Raw genomic sequence first — 15,502 nt, 5'->3', positions numbered from 1 at the left:
TGTTCTCCACAAAAAAATAAAGTGCTTGATTCTCTTCCTCCTTTTAAAAATATATATATATCTGTAGACACACTCCAGTAGTTTCAGCAGTGTAGAAATGTAGGAACACAATGGAAAACCAGAACTGACATCCTTAGTAGAGAAAGTAAATAGGGAGCAAGAGTCCCTCAGTGTTATCAGGTCCTGGGTGCTCTGCTGCTCCTCCTCACAACATGAGGGAAACAACTCACCTTCTGAGGCTGGGTCCTTCCCTGCCACTTAAAGGATTCAGCCAGACTTCCTGAGATTTCATTTTACTTTCAGATTACTGTGCTGCACTATTTCCTCCCAGCAGTTTAAGTGTTTGTCTCAACAGTTAAAGGAGACTCAAGGTGTAAAAATGTTCAGCGCTTTGCATGTGTGGGTTATTTGTTGATTAGCAAGGAAATAGGAGAGTGTCTGGGAGAACAAATTCATCCCACACAGCAAGGTCTCTTCTTGCTAATAATACAGTGCTGGCTGTTGTTTCCTAAGACAAAATATTCCATGTGGGACATTTCTACTAATTAATAGTATGTTTCCTCTGAGAGAATACATGCCCAGACCCTGCCTTTTTAACATCTGTAGTAGCATTCAGTTTGCATGGCGTGATGAGATGCATGAAAAGAATATATTATCACATCTGTATATTGTAACAGCAATTATCTGCTGTGATCTGGTTAAAGCTGAGAAAAAATATTGCCAGTGGTGATACTATCATTATCTTCTCTTGGAGCATGTGGTCTGATCTCTGTTAGCTTCAAGCACAAGGTTTTGTATCACTTCTGTGACGCTACTTGGGGGGGGAGCAGGGAAAACCATGAGTTATGAAATTCTTCCTTGAAGTTCCTACTGAATTTTTTCTCAATATTTGACAACTTCAGGGCTGTTAGACGAGCTGAGTGGGAAAAGGGAACAGACTGCAGTGCTCCCTCAGAATGCTTTTGAGTCTGAAAAATACCATTTCTGTCATTTCTGAGTGATGGAAAGTTTACTAAGCCTTGCTGATATACACCATTCTCTCAAGAAAGATATTTAATGACTAGGAATTTGTCTAAAACAGGGGGAAATAGGATTCCAGAGCATACACAAATTCTACTTGGGCAGATAATGACAGAACAAGGGGGAACGGTTTTAAACTAAAAGAGGGGAGATTTAGATTAGATGTTAGGAGGAAATTCTTCACTCAGAGGGTGGTGAGGCACTGGAACAGATTGCCCAGAGAAGCTGTGGATGCCCCATCCCTGCAGGTGTTCAAGGCCAGCTTGGATGGGGCTTTGAGCAACCTGGACTGGTGGGAGGTGTCCCTGCCCATGGCGGGGGAGTTGGAATTAGATGATCTTTAAGGTCCCTTCCAACTCAAGCCATCCTGTGATACGCATTCCAGCTCTCATCCTCAGCTGAAGATCAAAGATCACGTATGTTTGAGGTAACTACAGCTGTCTCCTGTCAGAATCAGTGACACTTTTAACCCAAATTAGCATGGACAAGAGCATATTCACATGAATGCAATCTCTTCCATGGTCCTCGTTTACTTCATGGAAGATGCGTCTTCAGGGGAGAACCCTTTGAATTAAAATAAGTGGATGTCCCATAGCAGTGAAAAAGCCAGGTCGTTTTCAATTTCCTCCAGCTTTCTGAAGTGCTGAGGAGTTATTTGACAGCTACATCATCACTGATGTTCTGAATCCTGACTGCCAAAGCTCCCTTCAGCAGATGCTAGACAGGCCAACAACTCGACAGAGAGCACTCAGCTAGCCCCAGCCTGGGGCATGCAGCAAACCTAGACCAGCCTGGCCTGGCTGATCCTTGGTCCTCAGGGTGCTGCCACAGGTAAAATCCTGCCTTCATCCCCTCTTCCCCCAAAAGAGCAAGTCAGGGTGTGTCTTCAGACCTTCCTGCCCCGTGGCTGGTGGCACACATCACAGGTGGGGTTGATTTGCCCTATTGCTTCTGCGGCGGGAGCGGGCTCCCAGCACTGCGGAAACACGCAGCTCTTCTGACAGGAGCCCCACCTCTGGGGCTGCAATATGGCTTCAGAGTTTTGTGTTAGACTGGACGAATCACAGGGAAAAACAGACCACTTCATGGAAGAAAAGCACATTTTGCCCGCCCGTTCCCACCCGCCCCCAAGTCTGAAAGCTACAAGTAAAACTGGTCACAGGGATGGTACAGAAGAACATGCACTCAACAGGGCCAGATGGGAAGATGCGTCCTTGTGTAGTAGGCATACCCAGTCTTGCTTTGTTGCCAGGTCGCATGCCATCAAATGTATCCTCCCAGTTGTTCTGGGCTCGGTCTCTTCTCCCTTCCCAACGTGCACGGGGGTAGTGTCCACACTAGCAGGTGGTGGCCAGCGACTGGTGGATGGGGGGCTGGAAGCAGCGCACGTGCTCCACCGTGGAACTGTCTGTCTCCACTGACTTCATGTACTTGTTCAGGATGGCAAAAATCTCATTGTTCAGGATCTGATACTTCCTGATCCTGTCGGCCATCTTTTTCAAGGGCTGGAGGGATGGTGAGGGAGAAAAACAATCAGTGAAGAGAATTCTATGTCATCTGACCAGCTAGAAGTATTGGTACCTCTGCTCTGCTGCTGAGAAACCTCTGCTAAAGCAAAGCAGCTATAACACGTTACAGTTCCACTTAGCACCTCCCAGGGACCGGTGACTCACTTCATTATAGGGTTCGATGACTCAAGAGAGAATTAACAAGGTCAGTGAGTGGTCCTATGTTAACCGACCTAGAGTTAGGACTCCCAACTGCTTATTGATAAAGCCACTGAGATCAAAGGCTGGTTGCTGGAAATACCAGCTTCTCTGCTCCAGCTTCCCAACCCCAGGAAGAAGGTAAAAGCTTTGGGAGAAAAAAGATTTGATTATCAAGCCAATTAAAACCTTGGCCTCTCTGCTGAGACTGCAGATGGAAATCTGACGGCAAGTGTATCCAGTTTCAATAAGGTTAACACCAGGCAAGTTTGTGATTTTTGAGTTTGAGCAAGGCAAGGCAGAAAACAGAGAAAGAGAGGGAGATGTGTGCTGGTTCAGGTCTTTTGGGACCCTACCCTTCAACTTACCACGTTTTTTATGATTTCATCCTTCCCATCCTGCCTCTGCACCTTCAGCAGGTGGTAGCAGAAGTCAAAGAGGTCAAAGCGCCGTTGTTGTCCAAGGAGAACAATGATAGAGCAACCTGCCCAGTTCAGACCATCTCCAAAGCACTGCCTGGGGGGGAGGACAGGACAGAGTTAGGTAAGATCTCTCCTACCATGATACCAGGAACTTTCCTTGGTGGGGGAAAATCAGATTCAGTCCTATTCCTGGAAAGTGGGTATACACCTAGAGAAAACGAACTCAGGAGACCTGCAGGAATTACATCAGGACCAGCGCATGGTGCATCACATGGTACGATGGATGAGGACCTTGCCTCTGACTTGGGTTGTACCCATCTACCCATTTCCTTCTCTGTGTTACCTTGGGCATGTCACTTTGTATTGCTCTTCTCCCCAGCTGTTCAGATGGGAAGCTTTCTGGGCATCTGTTTATGTCTACACACGACAAAGTCCTGTCCTCAGGTCCCCATGTTCTCCCTCTACCTCTCTGCTGGCTGAGGCCACTGCTGCAGCTGAGGGCATCCCCGGGGCTGTCTCACCCCGCTACCTCATGAGCGGTGCTAATGGCAGAGCCGCCCGATGGACACTCACTCTGCAGTGAACTCATTCGTGCCCACGGGGATGCAGTACACAAACTGCATCGCGCTCCAGAGGCGGTGAAACTCCACGCATTCGTCCACGTGCATGACCCCGTTTGTCGGGGGGGGTCCGCGCCAGATCGGGTCCTGCAGGTAGCTCCTAATTCGCGTCAGGATCACCTCGAACATGGACAACCCGCAGCACAGCCGCTCCTTGGTCAGCAAGTCACCTTCCCGGGCGATAGCTATTTGCTGAGAAGGAGGCGAACCAAAGAAACAGAAGTGACAATGTAATACAGATGAACCCTCCTGCTGGACTTAACGATTCCTGGTCTCCCTGGCATATCCCGTGCAAGATCCACCCTTACCTCTGATGGCTGCTCCTCTGGCACTCCCCACCAGAAGCAGCTCAACCGTCAAACAGAAGATGACTTACTATTGTGCTCAATTATATTTCAGCAAGCTGAGTATCTTTTAGAATAACTGTGTGTCAGAAAACAAAACCTGAAGGCCAAACTCTGATCAGAAATACCAGTCCTTAATTCTGCTAGCATGCTGTTCTGTTACATGAGCACTGCAAAATGTTGCCAGGCTTAATTTCATGATTTTTGCAGATTATGAAAATGAAACAGGAGAGAACACAGACATTTTGCTTCCCAGGGTATTACCATCATCTCTAAAACACAGATAAGCTACAACTTCCTTGAGTTCCTACGCAGTTAGGGTTAAAAAGGTCTGAGGAAGATGAGGAGCCACTGGAACCTTAATACTGGAAAACCTGTGGTTTATAAGAAAGTCAATTTTTTTTTTCCAGCTGTGAAGCATCCATGTGCATAGAATTTCTGTGACGTCCCCACTCAGATTTACATGAACATATCCAGAACGGCTCCACTGGATGGAGTGTGGAGTTTGCTGACTGCCCTGATGTCCTCTTTGCTGCCCCACATGCCATTACTGACTTCTTGCAGTGCGGCCAAAAATACCATGGGAAATAGGACAGCCAAGTGCTGTCAGAGTCATGCCGGTGGCTGTGGAGGCTCCAGCTCACCCCATTGGATGGGTGACAGCCACGGGGCTCTGTCTCTGCAGGCAGAGCCTTTTACCTACCTCACTGCTTTGGCGGCAGCATGCAGAGCAAGCGTGACACTTACCGACCCCCTGCCTATCCTAGAGCACTTCCTGGAGCTTCAGGTAGCTTTTAAGCATTTGCTCCATTTTCAGCAATCCCCCTAATGCCTATAAAAAAAATCAGTTATCCTGACCAGAATCACAATGGAGGCTCAGAGCCTCTGGTACAAAGCACAGGTATATGTCCCAGCTACACATTAAGAGCATTACTTTTGCTCTGTTTATGTGGGTATTCTTCTGCACTAAAAAAATACAATCTGAATGTGCATATACTCTTTTTCCTGATTATTGGTTTATGCTGGTATTAACCTAAAGCATTTTTAGTTTGGTAGCTATTGAAATGAAAGTGTTACCATTCGTGCTTTTGCCACAATTCCAAGGATGTTCTGGGAACCTTGGAGCAATTAATGTTTAACTACTTGCAAATATCAGGGGAATGCTCTATTGCTCTGCAGAGGACAGATTGAGTCTGGGATCTCTAGATTTGTTAAACGCGGGAATAATTATCACCCCAGTTTCATGGCACGTATTTTCTTAGCAAGCAAGGATTTATTTCATCCAACGTGTTTTTATAGCTAAAGGCTGTATGTATACTTTCTTTCTCCTTACCTGCTCCAAACTCTAATAACAGATAAAGATTAGTGTCTGCACACAGTAGTCTGTGATGGCAAAATGGGGACACAGAAGAAGTAAAGTCAGTTCACATGTAAATTAAACCTTATCACTGCTGTTTGCTAAGATGCAGTGATATAACAGGTATTTTTGAGAGAACTAGTCCAATGATCTTAGTAAGCTTTCTTCAGAAATGACAATCTAGAAAAGGATGTATCTAGTTTTCAAAAAAAAACGTGATACCACTCACACTTGCAGGCAGAATTTGGTTCTAAAATTCACCTCCCTAAGACCAATCTTTGACACAGCACTACTGTCATTTTGGTAGATATTTAACGTGGAGAAGGCAGCTGGACAGCTATTAGTCTTTTGCCAAATCTGCCTTACAGTCTGGGGTTTCACTGACTTCTACGATCAAGAGAGGAAGGGTGATCTGAGGATAAACTGTCAAGGGATGCCACTGTGCTGGCTCAACTATTCCCTCTGTTTTCAAAAGAAAAAGACTCCCATTACTTCCAATGAAAAAATTATTTGACGAAGCACTTTTGAAAATCCCTTGCTAAATATCTACTCAGCATTAAAAGGGAGATGATTCCTTCAACAAACCATTGTGACCCCCCTGGTTCTTTATGAATCACCCATCAAACAGACAGTTATGGATTTCCAGTGCAGAGTATTTACCACACACTCGCTGACAGTTTTCCTGCCGTTGCACAGACTCGGTTATGCCATACCTCTTCTACAGCTTGTTAATTGCGAACTTGCCAGAGCCATACCCAAAGCTACAAAGACTGCTGGGAAAGATCCCCACTAACTTCAGCAGCGTTTGGCTCAGACCCTTCACAGCAAGTAATTATGTGCACAGGGACACCTTTGGCAGCAGCCAGCTTCTGCTCAGATTCTGGACAATTGCTATAAGGCACTTATGCATTCTGCAGGAAAAATCCCATACGGCCTGTGTCCAAAACTGCATTTCCAGGAGCAAGCTAGGAGCTATGGAGGCACCTATAGAAAGTCATTCTTGTGTTCATTTACACCTGAGCTCAAAAAGTTTTGGTACTCAACTGTACCTGTGTGGTGAATGTGGGAATGGTTTACGGAAAAATTAATTCTTAGCAGGACATGAAATACCTTTTGTTTTCATCATCATAACTATGGCAAGGATAAGCAACAAGTGGACTCTAATAGCAGAGTTCAATGATGGTTTTGCATGGAAAGAAGGAGAGAGAGAAAGACCAACACAAAGACACAAAAACACAGAGGTGAATTCTTTTTCTCGAGTGTCTCCTTTGAAAGGAAGCCAATGGGGAAGTGAGAGAACTGTCTACAAAGTAAGACAAAGCTCTCAGTTATCCATCCAGTTTCTTTGTTTCATATGATTTCCAATGAAGCAAAGTTCTAAATATCCTTGATCCATCATAAAAACAAGAAAAAATTAGTAACTTTCTGCCTGCCTTCGATCTATCACCTCATACAACTGAGCATTTGTTCCATTCCTTCAGCAGAAGATTACAGAAAAAGGGTGTTGATTTATTTAACACAATGACTTTTATCCTATTAACTCCACTAACTAGGCAGTGGCATTTTGGCTACTGGTATCAGTGGGACTCAAATCCTGCCCAGTACATTGATCAATCCACTGCGATAATTTTAGCAGTACTCAATTTCTGCACAACGTAGATTTTTTTTTTCCAAGCTAAGACCCCACCTCAAGACAACACTTAAATGGAGCTGTAATTTTAAGCATGTGCCAAAGCTCTAAGCACGTGCTAGGAGGGAAACCATTCTCAGATGTATTCCTTGACAGGGATGAGCTTAAAAATATACCACAAGGCAGTCCTAAAATGGGATCCCCAAAAGTGACGGCAATTGATTAAGCCAGGGACAGTCCTGCAATGTTTCCCCATGAACCATCCCAACAATTCTCCATCTTTTTAAAAACGGAGAGGAAAGAGGGTTTCAAAGCTGTCCGTATTCAGAGCTGGCTTCTCAGGCACTTGCGTTACAGCTCCCTGCCAGCTCTCCGGACCGGAGGCAGCAACACACCATCTCTGGACCCGCTCACAAATTTCCCTTTGATGTGTCCGCTAGGGCAAGGATTCTGATTTTCTTGTCCGATTGGCGTTTTGGAATAAATAAATAAATAAAGGATCACTTTCCCAAGGCCAAACAGGCCACGTGGGGACTGCTATGAATTTTCAACAGCCATCCCTTTCAATGAAATCCTTACCTGCGGAGTGCCCAGCCTCTCTATTAAGGGAACCAGGTGAAGTGGGGCATACTTGGCTTCGAGACGCTTCATGCGCACCTCCAAGCGTTCTCCTTCTGTCAAGCGAGCAGCAAACAGTGAAATGAGAGGAGGAAGTGGAGACCCGCAATTTCCGCCGAGTTTGCTCAGAGCTGCCCCCCAGCAACCATCCAACGAGACTTTGGATCAATGAGCCAAACCAACAGCAAATGAGGGGACCAGTGATGCAGAGAAGGGCAGGATGTGCGATCGCAGTCTCAGCAGCAGCTTAATCACACATGTCCAAAAGCATGTCCCTGTTACTGATCACTCCTGTTGAGATGGACATTTCATGCTGTCATTCTCCAAAGAGGCTGCAAAATGGCTTTAGAAACTGAAAGGAACCCCCAAACTGAGAAAGGTTTCAGTCTGTAACTAGGCTACAGAAAATGCACTGTTGGCATTTGTTTCCACCTGACTTTTGGCTGTATCCACTATTTAAGTAGATATGCTTAGAGGGGGAAGCAGGGCCAGAACTGATCCTCGGCAGAAATGGGAGAGAAGGGGCTCTTGACAGAGACCTCTGAGTCTGTCCACTGCTGCCCTCTGAGCTTCTTACCTTTGATGTAGACCCTGGGCAAAATATTTTGGAAGGGAGCAGCATGCAGCAAATCACAAACTTCTTCCTGGGACTGAGGCAGGAAGAAAGAAAGATAAAGTAAGTTAAAAAAATACCTATAGGGGGTGATTGTATGGCTCAGGGGTCTGGGCAACACTACAACAACCCAATCACATCTACAGCACCTAGTCAAATCCAACCCAGCTCACTAATAAATCCAATAGTTTGAATCTAAATGAACTAAAACTGGAAGAAACAGCTCTCAGATTAAGCTAGGAACTTTTTATAACTCAATTCACCTTATGCCTATGCAAGGCCAGAGCTTCATTTTTTTTCTGGTCCACTTACTAATACTGGAAGTAAGAGGGGATAAAGGCCATAGAGATCTCAGTTTTATCTTACCCTGATGACTTCCTGCTGTTTGTTTTTACTGAGTGTGCCCAGGTGGAAATTACCCTTTGGCTTAGTTATTCTAGGAGGTGTACGTGTAAAATACACTGATGCATGGCTCCATTGTAAATAGATACGTAATATATTGGCTGAAATTATTTATTTGTTTGTATGGTGTTCACAGCCAGTGCTATCCAACCAAAATCCCAGTGGTGCAGGCACTGGGGAGAATAGTACAGAAGTCCAGAGAGTAATAACATCATGAGATGCCACCTGAGAGGATGCATGCCAATGCACTAGAGAAAAAATAATCCCAAACATAGATGCACAAGGAGGAGAAACCTGGAAGTAGGAAGGTGGAGACTGAGGAGCGATGGCTGACAATACATCATATACGAGTCTGCAATGGGAAACAGCAGCAAGGAAAACCAAAGCTGTTCAACACAGAGGCATTGCGTCACGACACGGCATTAGTTTGCTCCTGTGAAACTCTAGTTCTAGGACATGCTTTCAGTTCTGAGCTTACCATAGAGATTTAGACACACTCGAGAGGAGGTCATGACAGAGCAGCAAAGATTTTCGGGGCCAGATGGAATGACTCAGCTGGGTCTGCTTGGGATGCGCGGGTGGGTACCCCATCTTCCAGCCCAGAGGGAGAGGACAGAGTGGCATGGAGCTGCAGGAGGCTGTACTGGCGTCATGGATGCTGGCATGAGAGCGTGTTTGTGCGAGTGCAGTTTGTGGACATAGTGCTGGAGGGAGAGGAACAGCACGGGGTCCCTCCTTGGGCATAGAGGTGTTGATGCTACCAGAGTGTGCGCATCAGCCTTTGTTATTCTGTTTGCAAAGCACTCTTCCTTCCTAGATGAATGTTCTTTCACTGCTCTTTCCCTCTGATAAATAGAGTATTTTCTGTTTTTGCAGCCTGCATTCACCTGGTATCCTGTCCTAAAATTAGTCATGGGAGATTTTCTCCCTAAGGTCCCATTACCTGAGAGTAAGAATTCCTCTTAGAAATTTAGTCCCAAGCAACACCTCATCCCTCAAATTTAAACAATAAAAAGGGTATAGAATGGAGCAGACTGCTAATCTTCCCTAGAGCAGTCTCTGCCAGCAAATACCACCAGCCTTAGATTAGGCTGACAGCTATGAAGATAACTGCACTGTAAAAGCAATTGTGCCTTCTGCACAGGGGCTCCATTAGAGGGAAGATCTCAGTTGCGCAGTGGCTCCAAGCATCTGACAACCCTCCAGCAAGCAAGAACCAGTGCCTGCTGCATGCAAAACTGCTTTATATTTTGAATCAATTTCTGTGCTGAAAAAACGAGGACCAGAGAGGGTGAGGACTTTGCTGGCATGGAAGGTAGGCAGATGTGGAATTTGATGGGCAGCCTTCCTAAAAGGACCCCCAAATTCTCACTGTGTCCCTTATTTTATGCTATTCTAAAATGCCATTATATTGCCAACGTACAGCTCCTGGAACTGGCAAAAACAGGAGGAATGTTTCTGCACTCAAATGAAACGTTGCTAGAAGAAACCACCATGTGTCCCTTAAATATCAGTTTGGAAGATGGGACGTAAAAGGCAAATGTAGTACATCTAGCATAAAATTCAACACAGAACAGCCAAGAGCAATGACAAAGCCACAAAAGGAATAGAAACTGCCAGGATACTGTTGGCAACTCTGGTCATTCTATTAAATAAAGCCAAGCTGCTAGGTGATATCTCTCTCTCTCTGGTTTTCTTAATCTTACACAACTGCTGCTCTCTGAATGTGTGTGATGCACCATATTAGGAACTAGAAGGCTCTATAGCTGGGCTTAAAATGCGAGGGCAAGGGCAGACATATCCTTTTTGAGGATATGCTAGAGATTTTCAGTTTTCCTGGTGTTCTGTGGTTGAATAAACTTGGAATCTTTGAACTTTCTTCTGGTTTTGCTCTGAACAGAAATGTATGGCTTTGCTTGGAAATGCCATTTTGTGCTAGAGAACCCTTCTGAAAAAAATCCCTAAGACCTGATAAAACTCTGTCAATACCACTCTGACATGAAATATGCATGATAATGCAAACCTGTTTAACACTCCTCAGTTGGCTCTGACATGCATTCAGCCACAGCCTTTGTCCCACACCAGCTCAATCAAGTCCAAAAGGAGCTAAGAGGCTGAGAGTCTTTTGCAGGTGTAAGACACTTGTGCAAGGGGAAATATCAGGTCATCGCTCTAGCTAAGTTTTGGTGAAGATTAAGTCATGGGAAATATCACAGGATCATCTGCTCTGAGATTTCCTTCCTGTTGGATTGCTTTATCCTTAACATCATTTAAAAAAAAAAAAAGCAAAGGGCTCAAATCTACTCCTCGCTGTATGAGTATGTATATATATATATAAATATATATAGTAACAATCCCTGCCCCAAAGAGCTTACAATCTAGAAATAAGCCCCAGTTGTTTTTTATTTCTCAGAAGGACAAACATGGGGTAGCTTTGGGTCCAAGAATTAAATCTTCCAGTATTCAGATTCTCCTTGAGCAATCCCAGATGTCAGTGACACAGCACCAATGCAAATCATCCCCATGGACCCCAGTAACACAGCCCTAGAGAGACCCTGAGCACATAAAAGGCTGGTGATTTTCCCAAACTCTTCTGTTAGAGAACCAACACTCTTGAGCTGGCAAATTCAAGTACAGTCTGTTGGTGCAGGGGGATTTGCCTTACCAAAGCCTGCTCAATAAGGAGGCAGAAGAGAATGGCATTGCCCACTTCTCTGAGGCTCTGGAACACATCAGTCTTCAGCTCTGCGTACTCAATGATGTCCTTCAGCTGGTGGTGGAAAAACTCCAGGATTCCTTAAAAGACAAGGAAGGACAGTGAGAAAAGTGAGAGCCAAAGGCCCCTCCAGTGACTTGGATTACAGGACAGTCAGTGCCTGGTGTTTCCTACATCATGAACTGCAAGCCGTGACTGCTAAATGGATAAGACAGATCAGTGCTGGGGAGAACTAGCATGCAGGGTCTCATCCTGCTTCCACTAACCCTTGGGAAATAAGGAGTAATTTACATGAAGGCCTTGGATTTCCTAATCAGAGGAAAAAAAAGAGATTCCAGGCTGTAATGGCTGTCCTTGTGCTGGTTCATGTATAACAGTTCCCCATCCAGATCAGCTGCAGACTGCAGCCATGCTGCAAAAAAATCTTCACATCAACTAAGTAGAGCTTTTGAAAAAAAAAAGTAGAAGTGACCCCACAGTAACAAAAGCTTTAAAAAAAGTCCTGAAAACAAAAGCTAAACTACCAGCAGATGTTCCCTTATCAATCACCTGTGTGTTTGAAGAGAAATTTCTAACACGAAATTTCCTGGAAAAGTTTTCCATACGTGTTCCAGCATCAGCAGCAAAACAGCTGGAGGTTTGTCCCAGGGAAACCGGGCTGGAAGCTGCACCAGCATGCCAGGTGCCAATCCTTGTTTAATTACTGGTTGGTGCCTGAGTTAATGCTGCACAAACACGTGGGCGAGCTCTTGCTCAAAGGATTATGCATCTCTCTGTAGCACCCACCTGGAGAGCCGTATTCGTGTCTTGGCAAGCGGCATATCTTGGGCATTACTTCTATCAGAGTCTTCACGTACTGCAGGATGGTGCCTTGCAGCTGTCAGAGACAAAGGGAGATTAAACTCTAAGGATGGCTTCTCCTGGCACGGGTTTTAAAGAGAGCAGCTTGTGGCTAGGGCCATGTCTGACAACAAATGGTGAAACTGGGGTCTAAGAAGAACTTGCTTCGTTTGGATTTCACCCAGATAGAAAATCCAGCCCAAGTGCACGGAGATTTTACAGCTTCCTCCCAAAGAATAAATCATGGTTGCAAGGATTTTCTACTTCAAAATACAGCTTGCTGTGTTTGCATTGTTTGCAGCTGAAATCCAAACAAGGCTCAGTCTTGGATCCGGCTGGGCTTATGCTCCTAACCCACAGAGCATTTGACCAGAGCTGCCAGAGGAGTAACTCCACAGCACAGGAAACGCTCTTTTCACCTGATGAATGATCACTAGATACTGAGAGTTTAAATAAATAAATAAATAAATTACATGCACGTAGAGCAAGTTTCTGCGGATTGGATGTTTTGAACTAACCTGGACAAGAGCGAAATATATTTCTTAGTTAGAAAAGCTTGCTGTCATTTGGAATTATATACCTGCATCCTGTAGATACATTATATAGGATTATGTGATAAACACAATTTAGCCAAACGCAAGATCTCTGTCTTGGCACTGAATGCTGTCTGATCTCGCACACCAGCTACAGCATTTTCAACTAAGTGACACAAATTACATCGTCAATAGCTACGGTACTTTACCATAGAGAAACTGGATATATGCTTGAGATTTTTCAGTCCTACATTGCTTTGCTAGACACATTCAAAATGACATTATTGCAGCCAAAACAGAATTTAAATATTTATGAGTTAAAGTCTTCTCTTCAGTAAAGCAGTTTTTTTGGTAGAAAAGCGTGACCTGAAAAATTGTACATTTTTGCATACTCCATCCTGCCTTGTTCATGCTCTGTATTGCTAGCAGCCTTAGGGAGCATTTCCCTGTGGAGATCACATCTCTCTTCTGAGGGAATCACAACGCAGATGGAGCTCCTGGCCACCTGAGTGTCTGATGGAAACGGCCATATGGCTTGAATTCATAAGAACTCACCTACAGCGGGAAATTTCTAAAAGTCTTTTTCATCAGTTTTGTGTCCTGCTCTCTACCTCTCTGCAGGTCCCCAGGGGTATCAAAAAGCTGTGAGAGGCTCTTGTGCCACTGCTGAGCACAAACGTGTATCTTGGAGGTCTCCTAGGCTGCAACACAGGTGGTGCTGAGGGGCAGTGGGGACGAGCACCACATCCCCTTGATCACCTCTCGGTGGCTTTTAGCAGAGCAAAATGCAAGCGCCAGTACCCCCAGATCTGGGTGGCTGGTCACGGTCAGCATTTCAGGATGGTGGGAAGACTCCACCATCCCACGGGAATCAGGGGGATGCCTTTGCAGCAGCGGAATCACACCCTTAACGTGAGCGTCGCTGTGCGGATGAAGGGGCACAGGGGCACCCAGATTTGAACACCCTGAACCAAGGCCCAAAGCCCAGGCTGACTGCCCAACCTGCCCCTCTCAAGGCATCGGGGTTTCTCCATCGCCAGGGTTAGGGTCACAATTACCAGGCTCTTGACGATCTTCAACAGCTCCTCCATGACCACCGCGATCCCTTGATAGCCAAGAAGCCTGCAGATCGTCTTGAAATGAGGCGGCCCCACGAAATTGCGGTAGGAGCTGTAGATGTGACTGTAGGCAATGTTGAGAGGCTGAGAAGTTAGAAGCACAATGACAGTTAGACAGCATTTACAGGACCTGTAAGTAATTCTCTTATCTTAGTGTTAGGCTCCAACACTTGAAATAATTTTTAAGAAAAGCAGGAAAAATAAAAATCCCTGTAAGAAATTTATCATAAGACTTCTTGTGGCATGAAGAGATTGCTTTTCTTTCCGTGCAGTCAAATATATTTGAGTCTGAACAAATTGTCACATCACAAGGTTTATTATCCTGCTGTGTAACAAACACCGCTTTCACTTCCCAGGTAATTTACTCTCCCATATATTCCCAGTCAAAGATTTCAGTTCACTGGCCCTTTGCCTCTTCAAACTCAAATTCTTCTGTACTAAAACTGAAGGCATTATACACAGGTAACAAGATAGATTTTTTTTTCCTCCTATTGGCACTTGCTTCAAATAAAAAATATTAAGAAAAGTAGGAACTCCGGCATCCGAGCCTAAGGGCAGTTGGAAGAGACACAGAAATGATCGTTTCTGCATCCTGTGGAGCCCTACATGTACTTAAAACATCCATGTGTGACTGAGCAAAAGGGGAAGAATCTGATTCTTGTCTAGGGAGCATCCCTGGGGCTCTGGCCCCCAGAAAATTTTTAGCAGCAGAAAACTGGAGGTGATTTCCAGGAGCGTAATTTATCAGTACCATGTTGGAATGATAGCAGCAGGGAATTACTGCAATTTTTTGTCATTAGAACATTTTTTGGATCCATTTGGTGTAAGGAAAAGAGAAGTGGGAATTAATTCACTCGTGTGATCAGAAGGAAAAAAAAGAAAATGAGTTTTAGCTGAGGCAATGCATGCTCAGCTCCGGCTCTGCAAGAGAAGTGTTGGCACCGTGACTCAGCCCTAGCAGAGAAGGGCTGCAGCCTCCCCCACGCTATCTGGAACAACCACGGCTTCAGTAAACAGCACCAAGCATGAGGTTGAAAAGACTCAGGCGTGCAGTGCCCCTTCCAGCAAAACACGGATACCCCCAGCTCACGTACACTGAAAGGTCTTAAACAAAAATAAGGAAACAAACTAAATCGTATCCCAAGCGTGCTGTGCAAGGCTGATTGTGCTTCTCGCATGAGCACGGCATGCTGGAGGCGCGCTGCATCCTCACGCAGCAGGGAGCTGGCATCCCACAGCCATCGCAGACCCAGCTCGTCCTCCACTTCTTGCTCACTTCCTCGGGACTTACACTTCACACGCCTAACGAGTTACAAACGGGAGTCATTTGCTAAGCACCAGAAAAGTGTTTTCTTTTGCTTGCAGATACAAAATTTCTGCTGACTGATGCACTGATGGCGCTTTCATAGACTTGGCAGTTGCTTTAATCAATTAATTAATTGTTCCTCATTTTGCTACAGCCCTGTTGCTTTGGTCCAGGGACGTATCACCTGCTATGATTCACAGGCACTCTTTGAAATAGCTAGGAGAAAGAAGACAAAGTTAGAGAGTTTCCTACTTTCT

General features: G+C 45.1%; 1 protein-coding gene across 5 annotated transcripts in view; it reads right to left on the bottom strand.

Annotated features, from left to right (window-relative positions):
• Positions 1-2,357: 2,357 nt before the first annotated feature.
• The window catches only part of CYFIP2 (cytoplasmic FMR1 interacting protein 2), a 43,214-nt gene continuing 30,069 nt past the window's right edge, over positions 2,358-15,502 (bottom strand). For all 5 annotated transcript variants that reach the window (XM_035559812.1, XM_035559813.1, XM_035559816.1 and 2 more), the window contains 8 exons: positions 13,880-14,023; positions 12,235-12,325; positions 11,398-11,528; positions 8,295-8,367; positions 7,679-7,773; positions 3,722-3,960; positions 3,095-3,242; positions 2,358-2,525 (listed from right to left, as the gene is read on the bottom strand). In XM_035559812.1, coding sequence (XP_035415705.1) covers positions 2,358-2,525; positions 3,095-3,242; positions 3,722-3,960; positions 7,679-7,773; positions 8,295-8,367; positions 11,398-11,528; positions 12,235-12,325; positions 13,880-14,023 — 1,089 coding nt within the window. The remainder of the gene's footprint in view (positions 2,526-3,094; positions 3,243-3,721; positions 3,961-7,678; positions 7,774-8,294; positions 8,368-11,397; positions 11,529-12,234; positions 12,326-13,879; positions 14,024-15,502) is intronic.

The sequence above is a fragment of the Cygnus atratus genome, chromosome 14, assembly GCF_013377495.2.
Source record: "Cygnus atratus isolate AKBS03 ecotype Queensland, Australia chromosome 14, CAtr_DNAZoo_HiC_assembly, whole genome shotgun sequence".
Classification (NCBI taxonomy): domain Eukaryota; kingdom Metazoa; phylum Chordata; class Aves; order Anseriformes; family Anatidae; genus Cygnus; species Cygnus atratus.
This window is presented reverse-complemented; position numbering and strand designations above follow the sequence as displayed.